General features: G+C 38.5%; 1 protein-coding gene across 4 annotated transcripts in view; it reads right to left on the bottom strand.

Moving 5' to 3' along the window:
- The window catches only part of pcf11 (PCF11 cleavage and polyadenylation factor subunit), a 39,177-nt gene that overhangs the window by 3,306 nt on the left and 19,742 nt on the right, over nt 1-16,129 (bottom strand). Inside the window, exons 6-13 of one of the 4 annotated variants that reach the window (XM_060825997.1) lie at nt 15,945-16,128; nt 13,260-13,446; nt 8,876-10,596; nt 8,182-8,284; nt 6,549-6,665; nt 6,333-6,453; nt 4,316-4,499; nt 2,462-2,617 (exon numbers count right to left, since the gene is read on the bottom strand). In XM_060825997.1, the coding sequence (XP_060681980.1) occupies nt 2,462-2,617; nt 4,316-4,499; nt 6,333-6,453; nt 6,549-6,665; nt 8,182-8,284; nt 8,876-10,596; nt 13,260-13,446; nt 15,945-16,128 (2,773 nt within the window). Of the gene's footprint in view, nt 1-2,461; nt 2,618-4,315; nt 4,500-6,332; nt 6,454-6,548; nt 6,666-8,181; nt 8,285-8,875; nt 10,600-12,563; nt 13,447-15,944; nt 16,129 lie in introns of all 4 variants that reach the window. The other 3 variants (XM_060825996.1, XM_060825995.1, XM_060825994.1) reach the window with 3 other exon arrangements.

Raw genomic sequence — 16,129 nt, forward strand, 5'->3', positions numbered from 1 at the left:
CCAAATGTAACCTTTTACACCTCAGGTGCAACTAGGTCTAGGTCAGCGTTAAAGGTATTAAAACAGGATTCTGATATGCACATAAAATTGTTGCAGATTAGGGTAAGAGCAGGGGGAAAATTGAATAGTTGGTTTAAAAAAAGGTTAAAGCTGCTATTTTGTATAGAGACATTGCAAGTACAGGAAAAAAAAACATGGCTGATAAATACAGCAGCCCAAGTCAAAGAGAACAAACATGTTTGATCTGGATAGCTCCAAAATTGCATGTTTGGGGTTCTAGGTATGCCACACAAAGTGTGGAAAGCAGTGACTGGAGAATACCACTCCGTTTTTGTAAACTGCAGGTAGTCATTTAATATTCTTCATGCTTGGTGTGACAATATTCCTCCTGACTTCTTGTGCTGCCCAAGTAAGAATGAAATATCCATAACATATTGTCTCTTTTCTCGTATTATGCCCCCTTGCAATCTGAGGTGTCCATGTTGTAACGGAAGCTTCTGCTCATTCCACACTACAGTAGTCTTTTGCAAATGGCACTGCATTTACCATGTTTGAGTGCTTTGGTATCAAGTTTAAAAGAAAACCTTGAGACTATTATTATTCATAATAAAGATGTTGATTTTTAGGCTTAAACAATTTCTTTCTTAGTTTTTAAGAAACTATAACAACAAAAACATTGATAAGCAATTTCAGAAGTTTTATATCCTTTTACAAGACAAGTATTAAAGGAAAACAAAGCCAATTCAATTAATCAACTCCCACAGTCCAACTTCAGGGATGAGGGGTTCAATTTTTTGAAAAGTACAAAATGCATTCCAACTCCCATAACAAAATCTTAGACAGCAACACAATCCCTCCCACTGGTCTGTTGGTGCTACTCTCACTATACTCACCAGAGAGATCTATTATCTATTCTAGGAGATGGAAAAGTTAACACTCTAAATAGAGGAAATGGTCACTGGAATTGTGTCTTCACCTTCTGCAACTCTGCCTTTACTGAGGTATAACTGAGACTTTTGATTGTGTGAAGAAAATTCAATATTTACCACTGGAACCAGAGCTTGCAAAATAATTGCAGGAATCCTGCTCCAAAAAGGATTAATGATGAGCAATATAAAACCATGCTGATTTTCCCCACATAATCATGCCTAAGAGGAGGTTAGTTGTGTCCCTCAGTACTTTTTCCAACCACAAATGTAAGGCATACTATTTCCTGGTTTACCCCCACCATGCTTTTCTTAAACAAAGACACCATAATAGCTGAACTCCAGTCCACTGGCACCTCTCTTGTAGCCAGAGAGGATTTGAAAATTCATATCAGAGCCCCTGCAATCTCCTCCCTTGCTTCCCACAATAATACGGGATACCTCTCATCTAGTCCAAGGTTTTATCCACTTTCAATTTTGCTAATTCATTCAATTATATCACAACTTCCCTGTCCCGACTTTTAGGCCCACATAATCCTTCTCTATAGGAAATAGAGATAGGAAGTTCTCCTTTGAAAACCTTAGCTATATCTTCCAGCTCTGAACACATTGTCACTTTGGTCCCTAATTGGCCCTTACTCCTAACATACTTATAAACACCTCTGGATTTTCCTTAATGTTGCCTGCCAGTGTTTTTCACGTCTCTTCACTCGTTTTTTAAATCAACTCCTGCACTGATTACAATCCTCCAACAAATGGCTGTTTTGAACATTGGGGATCTACCTTAAGCCTCCGTTCTTCCCCCTTCAATCCAGATCTGCTTTCGCTTTCTCCTCATATTTGATTACGACATATACACAGCTAGATCAAACTCCATTGCTAATGTTCATGATAGACTGACATGAAAAAAAAAATTCCTGCTGCTGTAACTGTTCGAAGGCAATCTGCAGATTTCTCTTAAGATCACAGTGAAGAAAAAATTCTAATTGAGGATATTAGACTCAACTGGAGCAGAGAATGTTATGAACAATCACTGTCTGTGTGACCACCATCATTTCCAGATTTGTAAGTATCTTACTTTCCAAAGGCTTAACCAGTAAGTAGAACTTCTGGAATTTCCAGAATTAAGAAACAGAATGTTTCATCTCATTATCTTTAAGCTGTTATAGAGTCATAGAGATGTACTGCATGGAAACAGACCCTACAGTCCAACCTATCCATTGCCAACCAGATATCTCAACCCAATCTAGTTCCACCTGCCAGCACCCGGCCCATATCCCTCCAGACTCTTCCTATTCATATACCCATTCCAACAAGTCAGCTCTTTAAATATTAGACCCAAAAGAGGAGCGACATCTCTAAACGTCAGGCTATTCTGCTCAGTATATTGCACAGAAAAGAACCTAATATATCCCCTTAAGATTGGGCAACAAGCAAACTATTGGTACCTTCTGCACGCATACAAGTAAAGCTGTATGGAAATCTGATGAAACTGTCATACAATCTAATCACATGCATTTCATTAACAAACCTACTTCATGTACTCCAGCAGGCCCAGCAGGAACACTCTGAAATTCCTTTTCCTTTGCAGCTTCTTGCGTTCTCTGTACAACTTCCTCATGGACCTTCTCGAAGAACTGACTCTTTGCACGCTCTTCCAAGTCAGCAATTTCTTCAAATTCTATCCAGTCCTGAGAATATGCAAGCAAAAATGTTTCAAAACCCAACAGTTCATTTCCTTAACATTTCTGTGTTGTTTTCAAAATTTGGAACCATTCTTAACAAATAGAATATCCAGTGACACTCTTAGAAGAGCCTGTGATGATAGTGGTAAAAATGTACTGCCAATTTTCAATTTTCCAATTCTGAATTCTACATCTGGAAACTTTTGTGGAGTAAAAATAGTTATAAAAAAGCTGCAAATGCCACCTTTGAATGGAGGATAAGGAACAGGTGCAGCAACAGTGCCAGAAAGATCCCCTCTGCAGGCAGCGTGATGGCTGGAAAGGACTGTGCAGCAATGGGAAGCCACAGCTAGACAAAGGAGCAAGGAGACGTACATGGCAGACACCATCTGTGGAGGGGAAGCTCTGCATTGTCAGTCTCAGCCTCCTGCATCTTACCTCCAACCTGATGATTACAATGGGCACGTGAACAAACACATCCAGGCACGGTAACATCAATGGCACTTCCGACAGTGTGTCTCAGCCAGGTGACCTCAAAGATAGCATGTACACTTGCACAGGGCTATTTTGCTGTTTATGAATAAGGACTCAAAAAAAAGGAAACCAGTGACTTAAGATGAACACGATCAAGTTTAACTAAGCTTATGAACACATCAAACAAGACCCAGTTTGAACTGAAGCTGATGAGTCTTCAAAATGACCAAGACCAGTCATTCAGATGTCCCCTCCCATTTGATTTAAACTTGTTTGGATGTTTTACATACTGGGAAGAAAGACTCCTACAGATTATCTATCTTGAGGAAAACAATTATTCCAGATGTGAAAACAGAAAAAGGAAAATATATTTCAAGCAGAGATATATAATAGATTTGTAACAGCATCTACCTCTCTTATCCAGAGCTCTCAAAAACAACACCACTGATAAAATGAATTGGAAGAATATTCCTTTCATAGAAACTCAGTCATCTATAAATCCTGTGACTGAGGATGCAGGCATCCATTAACAAAACTCTCAGGATACTAAACATATGACCTGCAATAAAACATTTTCCTGGATTTGTATCATTAAATAATGGAAACATTTGGCTGGTAATAAAATGTGCCTCAACAGAGGACAGCCCAGGCTGGAAAAGCTGGAGAAAGCCAGAGCGTGGCAAAAAGGTACAGAACCAAAGTTGTATGTAAACTTCATAAAGGGGTAGTTAAATGAAGAAAGGATCTCTAAACAACTTCAGCACAAAATATTTGTTAAAACTGAATATTGGTTTTAAAGGCAAGTCCCAAAGGCACCTAGATTCAGAGGATGATCTGATCAATTCTAAACATCACCATCTTGTAAATGCAATCATTTTAAAAATTTAAAACCTAAGCTTCAGTGGGAGGCAAGGTTTTAAGTATCCCATTAGAACATAAATTAAAGGGAGTGTTTCACCTCATGCTACATTAATTGTCCCGAGTTGATGGGGATATAGAGAACCTCATTTATATTTTCTAATTTACAAAATATGTAATCTGACATTCTCTCTGTCAATACCAGTTTAAAAAACTTTTCTAGTCCAATCCTCATTCTTCCCCTCACATTATATCTGCTTCTTCACATTCTGGTCCAATCAATCTTATTTGTCTCAGAGTTCTCTTACATGGCCTTCACTTGTTTTGTGCTACAGAACAGCTAGTACAAAAATCTTTGTACTTTAAACTTACAGTTAAACTGTAGTACCACTTTCTGTAAGTCACTTTCTTAGTGATATCCTTTTCCATTCTGTTCATACGATAATGCCAATCTAAATGGTCTGCATAAACATCAGTTTGTGACGCTGTGAACCTCATTCCACAAGAGTAACACTGAATTCCCGTGTATAGTCGACCGATAACACCATCGTATCTCCTGTTAAAGATAAATTAATAGTACATCTAATGCTCAATAATGATGCAATACAAAAGTTATTTCAGTTTCTTGACAAAACATTTAGAGGTCTTTGTTCATCTCAATTCTTTTATATGCTGGAGACTTCTCAGTACTTTCAAGCTCTTCATCATAAATCAGACACGTTTGCTCTCTTCAACAGATATTTTACTTACATTGAAACAAGAATTTAATATAAAGCATGCATCTTTTACAGTTTCTGCTTATGCACAAACTTAAGGACTGAACTAGGCAAGTAATTTCCTTACTAATTCTTTGAATGCAATTAATGTTCACGTGCCTATAAATAATGATCTCCCATTTGTTTTTGATAGAGACAAGGATTCTCCAAGTTACATTATGCTGTAACTTTCAGTTAGAATGTGTACACTGAGTTCAATTACATTTGATGACTAATTTTCAACCGAGAGACAATCTACAGAAGTAGAACTATGAACATGCTAACTTTTCCCCACTCTGAACTGCAATGTAAACCTGCCCAGCTCCTATAACGTTCACAATGCAGATGGTTTGTTTTCTTAATGTAAGAAAGCCAATCCCACATGTCATTCTTACAGAGAACAATTCTACAGTGAAATCAAAAGTTAAAGGTTGCACAGATAATTATCCAGAAGCAGAATGTGGTGTCAAACAACTCTAAGACCAAGCACAACTTTCTTTCTCAATTCTTCAAAAATATATAAATCTTATACCTAATTGGGACCATATAAAAACAGCCCTAAATTTAGTTTGAAGTACCACTGAAGCAATTACTAAAGGTCCAGAAGCACATACGATGGAAGTTAGCATGCAGATTCTATTAAGAGAAATTGATTGGTAACAACAGAACAAAACTAAGCAAGTCTCATTTATTTCAGGTAATTTCAAACAGGTTGTGATCATCCTGACAACATTTCAGCTTTCACTTAAGCATTGTTGATTGTTTTCTGTATTTTGTGTTTGACTCTCTGGCATGCAGTTATATGTGGAATCCTAATTTTGTTACATGGTTATCAAATAAAGTCATTAACTTTTAAGGCTTTTCTTTTAATGAAACTTAAAACTTAGAGCCGTATCAGTTCAAAACAGCTTTGAGCTCACAAAAAATACTCTTATGACAGTGGGTTGCAGAACTGCTCTTCAAACACATAAGTCGAAAATCAAGATATCTAAACTAAGTCTGTTATCAATTGAACTGAAGGTGAGTTGATCAAGGCTACTCAAAAGTTAGGTTTACTTCAACCAATGGCTGTAAAGATGGTTTGAAAAGACCAGCAGGCTGTAGAGAAAGAACAGTCAATCTAAGTGGGCTTTTTTTTCCAGGTATGATGAGTTTATATTCATCTATGCTGCATAATTGCATGCAGTCAGCATTAACTGCTAAGTTAAAAATTCAACTGGTTTCATAATTTTAAAATGTTTAACCATTCACAAAATGCTATGTAGAAATCAACAAAATGAAAGTTGGATAAATTATTTTTCTTTCCTGAATTAATCTAATTGTTATTCACTGCAAAAAAAATGGTTTCCAAAGCACTGTGTGTGTTTATTGGGTAGTGGAGTACATGTCACCAATCTCAAAGATGTATTATGTTTCAACTGTCTATTAAGTAAACAAATAAGGAAGAATAAATTTTGAACTATCATTAATGGAATCAACGTAACATATGGTCGGAATGTTTGTTTCGAAAGTTGAACTGAAAATTAACCTATGATTGCTTTGATCAGATCTCCTTCAGCTTGACGAGAACTCAATCTTCAAATCAGTTTCTCTGAATGCGAAGCAGAGTCAGGAATTAGTTAGAAATTACTTACTGTTTTAATTCTTCAATTTGAAAGCCAGTAAGATCTGGAATGTTTTCCTCATTTTCTTCCTCCTCATCATCTTCGATTGTTGTTTGAACCTGAGAATCACCTTCTGGAACCACATCAGACTCTAAATTCATTGAAATAAAAGTTACACCCTGATTTAAGCTTTCTGAAGACAAGATATAATGCACTGTTTAAAAAATTTCTACAAAAACATCTTACGTGTTGGAGCAGAGTCTACTGGATTTGGCTTTAGAATTCCAGTCGAAAGCAGCTTTGAAAACAATTCATTAACATCCAACTGCCCCAAATGATTTTCCAAAGGTGCAAAAGATGATCCTGTGATATTATAAAATACTTTGGTTACAAAAAAGGCAAGTTAATGCTCTTGACTGAATGGAGTCAAGCATTTTCCTTAAATATATCAATTTTAATGGCAGCAAAAATCCAACATAAGCTCAGTAGCAAGATACTTCACGACCACACTAATTTATCAGCATTAAAATGTTATTTGCTATTTCAAAACCAAGACTTCAGACCATGAACATCAATTTTAAAAGAGTTCTTGAACAATAAACTGTTTAATGCAATATTTACAATACGAACATCATTCTCATTATTACCATAAAAATTACATTCTGGAAAATTTCTAAACAAAACTACACTAGGGGCATACCAAGTCAGACAGTTTGTGTATAATTGAAGTGCACAAACCCTCATGCTATAATGATTCAGACATTTCACTCCATGTATCTGTTACACACAGCTGGCTTCTTTGAATACAAGTCCAAATAGTCACCATCCACCAGCATTCTCCTGTTTGAGCTTATTCTTGCCACAAACATTATGAGTCAACAACTAGGTAGTTGAAAGCATGGTTGCAAATGGTGAAATGATGAAACGTGAAAATACAAAACAGACCAGAATCAGAATGCAGAGGTCTCAGCAAATTGCAGCAGGGAGATTAAAGAAATCTGAAAACACGTTTTGAAATACTTTGTAAGCACAAGTATAAGCATTTTCAACTGTGTTGCCACATCAGGAGCCAACATAGATAATAGGCATAGAGATGATAGATGAAAAACACTGCACAATTTTCAGATTTGTTCCAGTTTTTATACAGTGCACAAAATGAGGCTCGCCAGTAAAATAATTGCAATAGTTGAGCTTGCAAGAAACAAAGATGTAGTTGAGAGTTTCAGTGGATGAGCTGAGACAGAATAGACCAGTAGCACTGCAAAGGTGAAAATAAACAACACTGGTTTAGAAGTTCAGCTGAGAATTAAACAGAATACTACTGTTGCATAGTCAGTTTGTTTCCAACAGTGACCACAAGGAGTCAGTGGCAAAGGAATTGAGTTTGTCGTGAACCACAAGATAATGACACTTTGTTCCCTGTATCTAATTTGAGGAAATCCTGAACGTCAGATGAATATGACAAATCGTACAGTGAAAAGCTCACAGCCTTGAATTGGATCTGACATGTTTATGGCTGATACCACAGATGGATTTTGTGTATATAAATAGTCAGTGGGAGGCGAGCATAAATCGTTTTGGTAGGTAAAGGCATAGTGTGAAGAAAGAAAAGCTATGGCAGATGATTTTCAAACAATTACCAGATAAACAGTGAAAGTACAGTGTGTAGCAAGGGAAGAAACATGAATGGATTGGTCAAACTAGTCAGTTATGAAAAAATACTGGAATTTCAGAGGAAATAACATTCAACAACAGTGAAGGCAAAAGGGTTTTGTAATACTAACATATTGTCAGTCAAAGATGTGGCTGCCAATTACTGTGAATGTAAATCAAAGCAGAAGAAATTAATTGGTTCAATTCATCAGCAGAAAAGCCATACCTTGCTGAATCTGTGAAACCGGAACAGAAGACTGGGGGGTTACGTACTGCTGACTTTGACTAAAAGGAATTGGATTGTGAGAAAAACCAGTCATGGTATTAACCTGGAAAATAAATATAAAGTTATATCATGAAAATATCCAGAGATCACACCTTAAATTTATGCTGTTTCACCTAAGAGTTTGTTGTTATTTTTTCTTTCCATTTCTACCCTCCACTCCTGAGGGTATTGGATACAATTTCATTAGTTCTTCAATGCCTCATTTAAAAGATTAAATTGATATTAACTGCAAATTCCAGTTGTATTTTGATTGTGGAGAGCTTTGAGATGTCCATGAAAGAGCACCTTCCTACCCAAATCATAGGGGGAAAATTAGTTATGCTGATTTTAACAGGTCAGTAACGTGCCACTGAAACGAACTATTGAATTTCTTTAGTCAGCATGGGCTGGTTTCATCAAAGGGTCTGTTTCCATGCTGTCTGACTATGACTTTATGGCACAATAGTATTTCAACTTAAATCTACTGGTTAAATAGTTCCCACAATTGCTGCAGTGCCCAGATTTGTAAGTTCTGGTAATGTGAAATTAATTTTACTCCTTCATATCCAAAATATCGAAACAAACAAATAATATTCTCAATTTGTTTTTGACAGAACATGTTCCCATAAAAAAGAATTAATGTGTTAATACTTACAGGCTGCAATTGACGCATATTTTCAGGTAATGATGCAGGAAGGTTGTTGTTGTAAAATGTTCCACATGCTGAATCATATTGGTCATTATTATGGGGTCCTGCCAAACGAGGTATTGATGTCTGACCTTCAAAACAAGGACCTGTGGGCCCATAGGCTGGGTTAGCCAACGTTGTTGCTCCATGTACAGCAGATTCATTATAATGAGATCCTTGAGGCACATTAAATCTGGGTCCAGGCTGTCCATCAAATACTCTTCCTTGATACTGTGAACTTGGTGGATGACCATTAAATAAGTGACCAGCAACACTGCATCTAGGATCAGGATTCATGGAGGTGCCTTCAAACTGCGGCCCACGAGCATTATCGAAGAACGTCCCAGGTTGTGTAGAAATAATGTCATAACGAGTTCCAGCGGGACCATCAAAACGAATTGCAGGTTGTCCAGGGTGACTACCTGAACTATCAAAATGTGTGCCAGCTTGCCCAATCTGTGGGCCATCAAATCGCACTGCACACTGTGCTGGACGACCACCAAGACCGTCAAAGTGTGTATTGGGCTGCCCAGGATGTGGACCATCAAAGCATGTGACAGGCTGCCTTAGACGAGGACCTAGGCCATCAAAGCGCATATTGGGGTGTCCAGGTTGGGGCCCATCAAATCGCATACAGGGCTGACCTAAACCATCTGGACTATCAAAGCGTGTACCAGGCTGTCGAGGATGAGGGCCATCAAAGTGAATGGCAGGCTGCCCAGGGTGTGGGTCAAAGCGAGCGTGCCCTCGATGATTTCCAGGATTATCTAATTGTGAGCCAAGCTGACCTGAATGTGGGCCAAAGCGTGCGCCAGTTTGACCTGGGTGGCCGCCTGGACTATCATAGTGACCACATGGTTGCCCAGGGTGTGAGCTATCAATGCGAGGACCAGATTGTGGACCCTCAAAGTGTATCCCAGACTGTCCAGGATGACCACATGGACTATCAAAACATGTACCAGGCTGTCCTGGGTGTGGACCACCAAAGCGTGTCCCAGGTTGTCCTGGATGTGGGCCTTCAAAGCGCAGTCCAGGCTGTCCTGGGCGAGGACCATCAAAGCGTAACCCCGGTTGTCCCATACGAGGACCATCAAAACGTGGTCCAGGTTGTCTAAGGCGAGAACTGTCGAAGCGCAACCCAGAGCGAGGGCCACCTGGACCATCAAAGCGCACACCAGGCTGTCCCAAATGTAAACTACCTGGACAATCAAAGCATACACCAGGCAGTCCTCGGTGTGGACCATCAAAGCATGCACCAGGCTGTCCAATACGGGAACCACCTGGACCATCAAAGTGTGCATTAGGTTGTCTGGGAATACCCTCAATCCAATGACATGGTTGTTCAGGGGCACCGTCAATTGGTTGGATAACCTGTTCAGGGGGTTCTTGTAACCTTACTCTAGATCCAGCAATGCATCCATCACAGCTCGGAGATCCATTTCTACTACGGAGCCATGTCCTATCTGATTCAATAGATTCTTCAGTTCTCAATTTTTCTAGATTTCTTCCAGAACCAGATTTTCCTTGCCCTGGTCTATCAGCAATTTCTCTAAACCTCTGAGGCATTTCATGTGCCCCAGATCGTAATCTTGTGCTTTCAACAAGTCCACTGCTTCTCTGAGTTGCATCATAAGGTCTTTCCTCTGAATGACGGTCACAATGAGATCTTGATTCTTCTCTTTTTATATCTGCTAAAAGAGAAATTACATTGAATCATTCATTTCTAGAGAAACACTCACACCAGATAGGATTCTGAGATTCAATGTAAAGTATTCAAAGACTTTTTGCTACTTTACTATAATAGCAGTCAATTTTATTGCCACAATAAAACGATTCTATATGCTTTAACCTGATAGGCTTAATTTCAGTTACCCAGCTGTACCTGATCTTAGTATCTGCAACACTGAGTGAACTCATAAGCTTTAAAGTTTAGTAAGTTTATGAACCAATAAGAAAATTCATGAACTCACTCGTATAGTAGAACTCTGAAACCATTCTGGAAAAATGTCTCTGCATGACTGCACAATAACTATGAGAAAGTGAGGACTGCAGATCCTGAAGAAGGGCTTATGCCCAAAACATCGCTTTTCCTGCTCCTTGGATGCTGCCTGACCTGCTGCGCTTTTCCAGCAACACATTTTTCTGCACAATAACTATCCCAGCCTAACTAGGGGATCTACTGCCACACAAATTCAACTTAGGACAAACCAATGAGCATGCAAGTGATTTTGGCAATAATTATCCAATATTACCACCTTTAACTGTAATGGTGTTCAATTAAACTTCCTTATTAAGAATTTTATTGGATTCTTGCGGACAAAGACAGCTAAGCATTGGTGACATGATTGGTGGCTTCAGTGCTCATTTCCTACAAAATGGATGGTGGTGGGGGGAGGTTTGGGTGGAGGAGAAGAGGCGAGAGAAAATTGGCAAAATCTATTATTTGATATCTGATTCCTGGCCACTAAATGACATTGAAAAATGTCTATGTAGGCATTAATCAAGCTCATCTGTGATACTTGAAAGGTGGATCAGACTGCAAATATTTACTCTAGTCTGACATACAGAGATTAGACATGGAAAGCTCAACAGGTAGTACTCATAGATAAATTATTAGCACAAGCAAAAATAGCGTCATGAATTCCTGCCCAGAAACTCCAGTGCAAGTGGCCAACCACAAAATGTGAAAGTAGCAAAAAGTGGACCTATACAGATGTGTATGAGAACGTATTGCAGCCTGTTGATGTGGAAAGGAATTCCCACGGTTCAGTGAGTAAATTGACCTTTACTTTAACATGGAGATACTTTACAAGGCCCTGTACCACTATCAATTTTCACAGAATCCTAGAATCCCTACTGTGTGGAAACACGTCATTCAGCCCAACAAGTCCACACCACCCTCAGAAGAATAAGCCACCCAGATCCATTCCCCCTACTCTACATTTACCCCCTAACCAATGCACCAAACTACACCTCCCTGAATACTATGGGCAATTCAGCATGGCCAATTCACCTAACCTGCACATTTTTGGATTGTGGGAGGAAACCGGAGCACACTGAGGAAACCTGCGCAGACACGGAGAGAATGTGCAAATTCCACACAGACTGTCGCCCGAGACTAGGATCAAACCTGGGTCCCTGGCACTGAGGCAACAGTGCTAACCACCAATTATGTGGTTAGCTGATCTTAGCTGGAGCTCTGGTAGTACTTTGAGAATTTAGGATCTGTAGTAAATCAAGAATACTCTATTTTCAGTCAGATTCTCACTCCTAATCACTCATAACATTTTGAACTGCACACACATCAGAAGACAATGACTGCTTGGTAGCATTTCCTCTGGGTCTACTTCTGTCAATTGAATAAAGAGCAGCTACAACTGGTGTTAGCGCTTCAATACAAATTAAAAATTGCAAAAGCTATACTTGTTAAACTAGTGGATAAAACCTTAAATACTGAAGAAAAAAAATGTACTGAGCACACACACTTTAGTTTGAACAGCATATTTTTTATTCTTTTCACAGACAATAAACGCATTCACAAACCTCTGGGGAAGATATTGATGTGCTAGTGACTGGTAATTGTATATTGTACCCAGAGAAAGAATAATTTTATCAAGTGCATTGAGAAAACTATCAATTATTTTTCTAAATTTACCTTGTCCATCTCTTGGACCAAACTCCTGAAGGTCTTTTTCAACCACAGGCTGATGTTTCGACCCCTGTCGCTGATCTTTAAGGTGTTCGTTCCTGGGTTCTATCCAGTTGTTACACAACTTTCCATGATTAGAATCTATTTTGTATCGTTCTTCAGGATTTGGAGAACTTTTCACTTGTTTAATTAACTTCTCATCTACATGTTTTTTGCTATCCCGTACGTTACTTTGGTTTCTCTCCTCATCTACTAAAGGATTCATACGTTGACGAAGTGGTGAGACATGATCACAATGTTTTTCATGCAACTGTCTATTATCACCAGCAGGAGATCGTCTTGCAGGCTTGACGTCACACAATTTTCTTCTTTCAGAATGCCTTCCTTCACTGTAATGTCCACGTCCACTCTCACTTGTTTCTCTTTTCTCTCCAGGTTTCCTTTCCTGACAAGTACCTCTTGTATCATGCCTTTCAGTTAATGAATATGAAGGACTGGCCACATTTGGAGACTTACTGCCCTGGTCACCATCTTCTCTGTTACTAAGCGAGAGATCACCTGATACATCTTTATTATGAGCCTCTCTTGTTTTCCAACGGGGTTCTATTTCATGTGATTGTTCTAACTGAACCCTGGTTCTTTTTAATTTAGACATGTGCTCAAGATAGCTCATTTCTGCTTCAGATAATGGTGTACCTTTACCTTGGGTTCTAGCTAATGGAGATTCTCCCTTCAGTTCAGTTTTAAAACCCCTGGGAGTAACATGGGTTCCTTGCCAGTCACTAGATCTACTCTTTTCCTCTTGATACTGGAACAGCTGATTGATTTGATGAGCAACAACAAGAAATTCATCGTAACTTATTTCTCCAGCTGCCAGTCGCTGATTTGCCTACAAAAACACAATATTATAAACTTGAATAAATGAAAAGCCAAGCACAAATAAAATACATATTTTGCCATGTCTAACAACAGTTTCAAAATAGAATTTGAAACAAAACAGCAAGTGAATTTGAACTTTGCATCGCCTGGACACTGAAGAAAATGGGTTAGTTCTCTTTTAATTCACAGCACATACATTGATATAAATTGTAAAATTACACCATGATGTCTCCATGCTGATAACTGATTGCTCAAAAAGCCGAGACTAATTAAAAATGCAGTGCTGTTACTGCCCATGATGACAATTAAACAGGAGTCATCACAAGAGAAAGGGAGCATCAAGAGCAGACCAGCAAGGTACGGATACAAATATGGAATATTCTTTGCAAAACATAACCAATTGCATTAATCTTAAACATTAAGCCAATGACTTGTCAAGTTTTCAGCAAAACACTGAGATGCCAACTGACTTGATGATACATTACATTTCCTAACAAAAAGTTGCTTTCCTTATTCTACTGAGGTTTATCTTTCTAATATGAGCATATTAGAATCACAATGTATATATTTTTAAGGCTCATCAATCACTCTTCCCATAAGAAAGCAATGCTCATTTCAGAGCGAGACTTCTGTAACCTATTTCTTCCTCAATCCAAAGCAAAAGTACTTCGTGACTCATCAATGTCTGACCTTACACCAAACGTCACATATCTTGTTAGGTTATATTCCCTCAATAATCTGGTCCTCATATAAAGAGCGTGGTTTACATACATTTATCACATTCTTGCTCAGGTGATATTAACTAGTGTAGCTTTCAATATTTCTCAACTTTATGTAAAACACCCAGCGTCTTCATTCCTTAACTGAAGCTTCACAGTTCTTACACAAAAAGATTGATTTCATTCATCCCAACATTTTAGATGGGTTTAGCAAGAATATATTAATTTATTTCATGCTCTGAATAAATCAACAAGTATATTGGAATGTAAACTTACCATTGACTAGGTTCCCTATCTTTTAATGCCCTTGCTTAATTAAAAGGTCCATTAATCTGTTGAAATTTTCAGCAGGCGTAGCCACAACAGCTTTTTAGAATGCGTTCCAAATTTCTTCTCACCTTTTATATGAAGTGATTTTTTTTTCACATTACCTAAATGTTATAACTCTCATTTTAAGATCATGCCCATTCTTCTAGACTGACCCACTGATCTTGTTTAATCATTACTAGCTCATAATTTACAAAATACTTTATCTTCCTTCGGCTCACTTCATACTACCTCATGTTCAACTCCAATCTATTCCGATACTGCATTAAGCTAGCTACAAGAATCATCAAGAAAGTTGGATGTGCAGAATTGTAAAACTAAGGTCTGCTATATATGACCACGTAAAATGCTTGATAAACTGATAATGTAACTATTGCTTAAAAACAAAACAGAACAAGCTCCTTGCTGGGAATGGTTAATCTCCGAGTGATTGTACAAGGCAGGTTACCTAATGCACACTATTCAAAGGTCAGACTACAAATTGCTGTACAGGTACAGGTACTTCTTCTATAACGTGCTAGTCTTGTTCTTGTACAACCCCACATTATAGAAAAATCAAACTTTAGAAACAGCGCTTAACGTAATTGGCAATGTAATTGCCTGACAGTTAACACATTTTACAAGTTCAAACTTTAGAAAGTGCTCCCAATTAGTCAATCATGTTACAGCAAATTCACGTTAACAAAACACACATTATAGCAGAATGACCTGTACAAGCTTTCCTAATATTCATTTAGACATCAACTAAATAGAGGTGACCTTATAGAGGTTTATAAAATCATGGGGGACATAGATAGGATAAATAGATATCGTGTCTTCCCTTGGTGGGGGTGCCCAGAACTAGAGGGCATAGGTTTAAGGTGAGAGGGGAATGATAGAAGAAATCTAAGTGGTTACCTTTTCACGCAGAGGGTGGTATACGTATGGAATGAGCTGCCAGAGGAAGTCGTGGCGGTTAGTAGGACTGCAACATTTAAAAGGCATCTGGATGGGCATTTGAATAGGAAAGGTTTGGAGGGATATGGGCCAGGTGCTGGCAGTTGGGACTAGATTGGGTTGGGATTTCTGGTCGGCATGGACGAGTTGGACTGAAGGGTCTGTTTCCGTGCTGTACATCTCTATGACTCGAAATAAGCCATTGACTGGCAATTGGAAATCAACATTCTTTTTTCAGAAGTTTTATCAAGAAACATTGGATGAGGCATGGAAATTTTCCACCTCCTTTCAACTGTTCACTCACCCTTTCTGCAACATAACTATGTGACGGACACTTTTTACAAACTGATGAAGGGCTTTTGCCTGAAATGTTGACTGTCCTGCTCCTCAATGCTGCCTGACCTGCTGTGCTCTTCTAGCATGACACTCTACTTTTCACAAACTGGCTAACTTTACTTTTTGTTAAACATTTGACGTGTACCAACTTAACAGGTGACCAAGACATAGTTCATACATTTCCACTTACTTTTTTCAACAAATCTCTCTTGTTAGCAGATGTCAATTCTTTTGGGATTTGTAAATTTGCATCAACACTCATCCTTTGCTGTCTTGGTGTTCGAGGTGACAGAATACCTTTACTTCCAGAATATACTTCCTTCGGTTGATGAGGAAACTTTCCATGTGAAGGAGTTTCTTGTTTCTGTTTCAAGC

Source organism: Hemiscyllium ocellatum, chromosome 6 (assembly GCF_020745735.1).
Source record: "Hemiscyllium ocellatum isolate sHemOce1 chromosome 6, sHemOce1.pat.X.cur, whole genome shotgun sequence".
In the NCBI taxonomy this organism is placed as follows: domain Eukaryota; kingdom Metazoa; phylum Chordata; class Chondrichthyes; order Orectolobiformes; family Hemiscylliidae; genus Hemiscyllium; species Hemiscyllium ocellatum.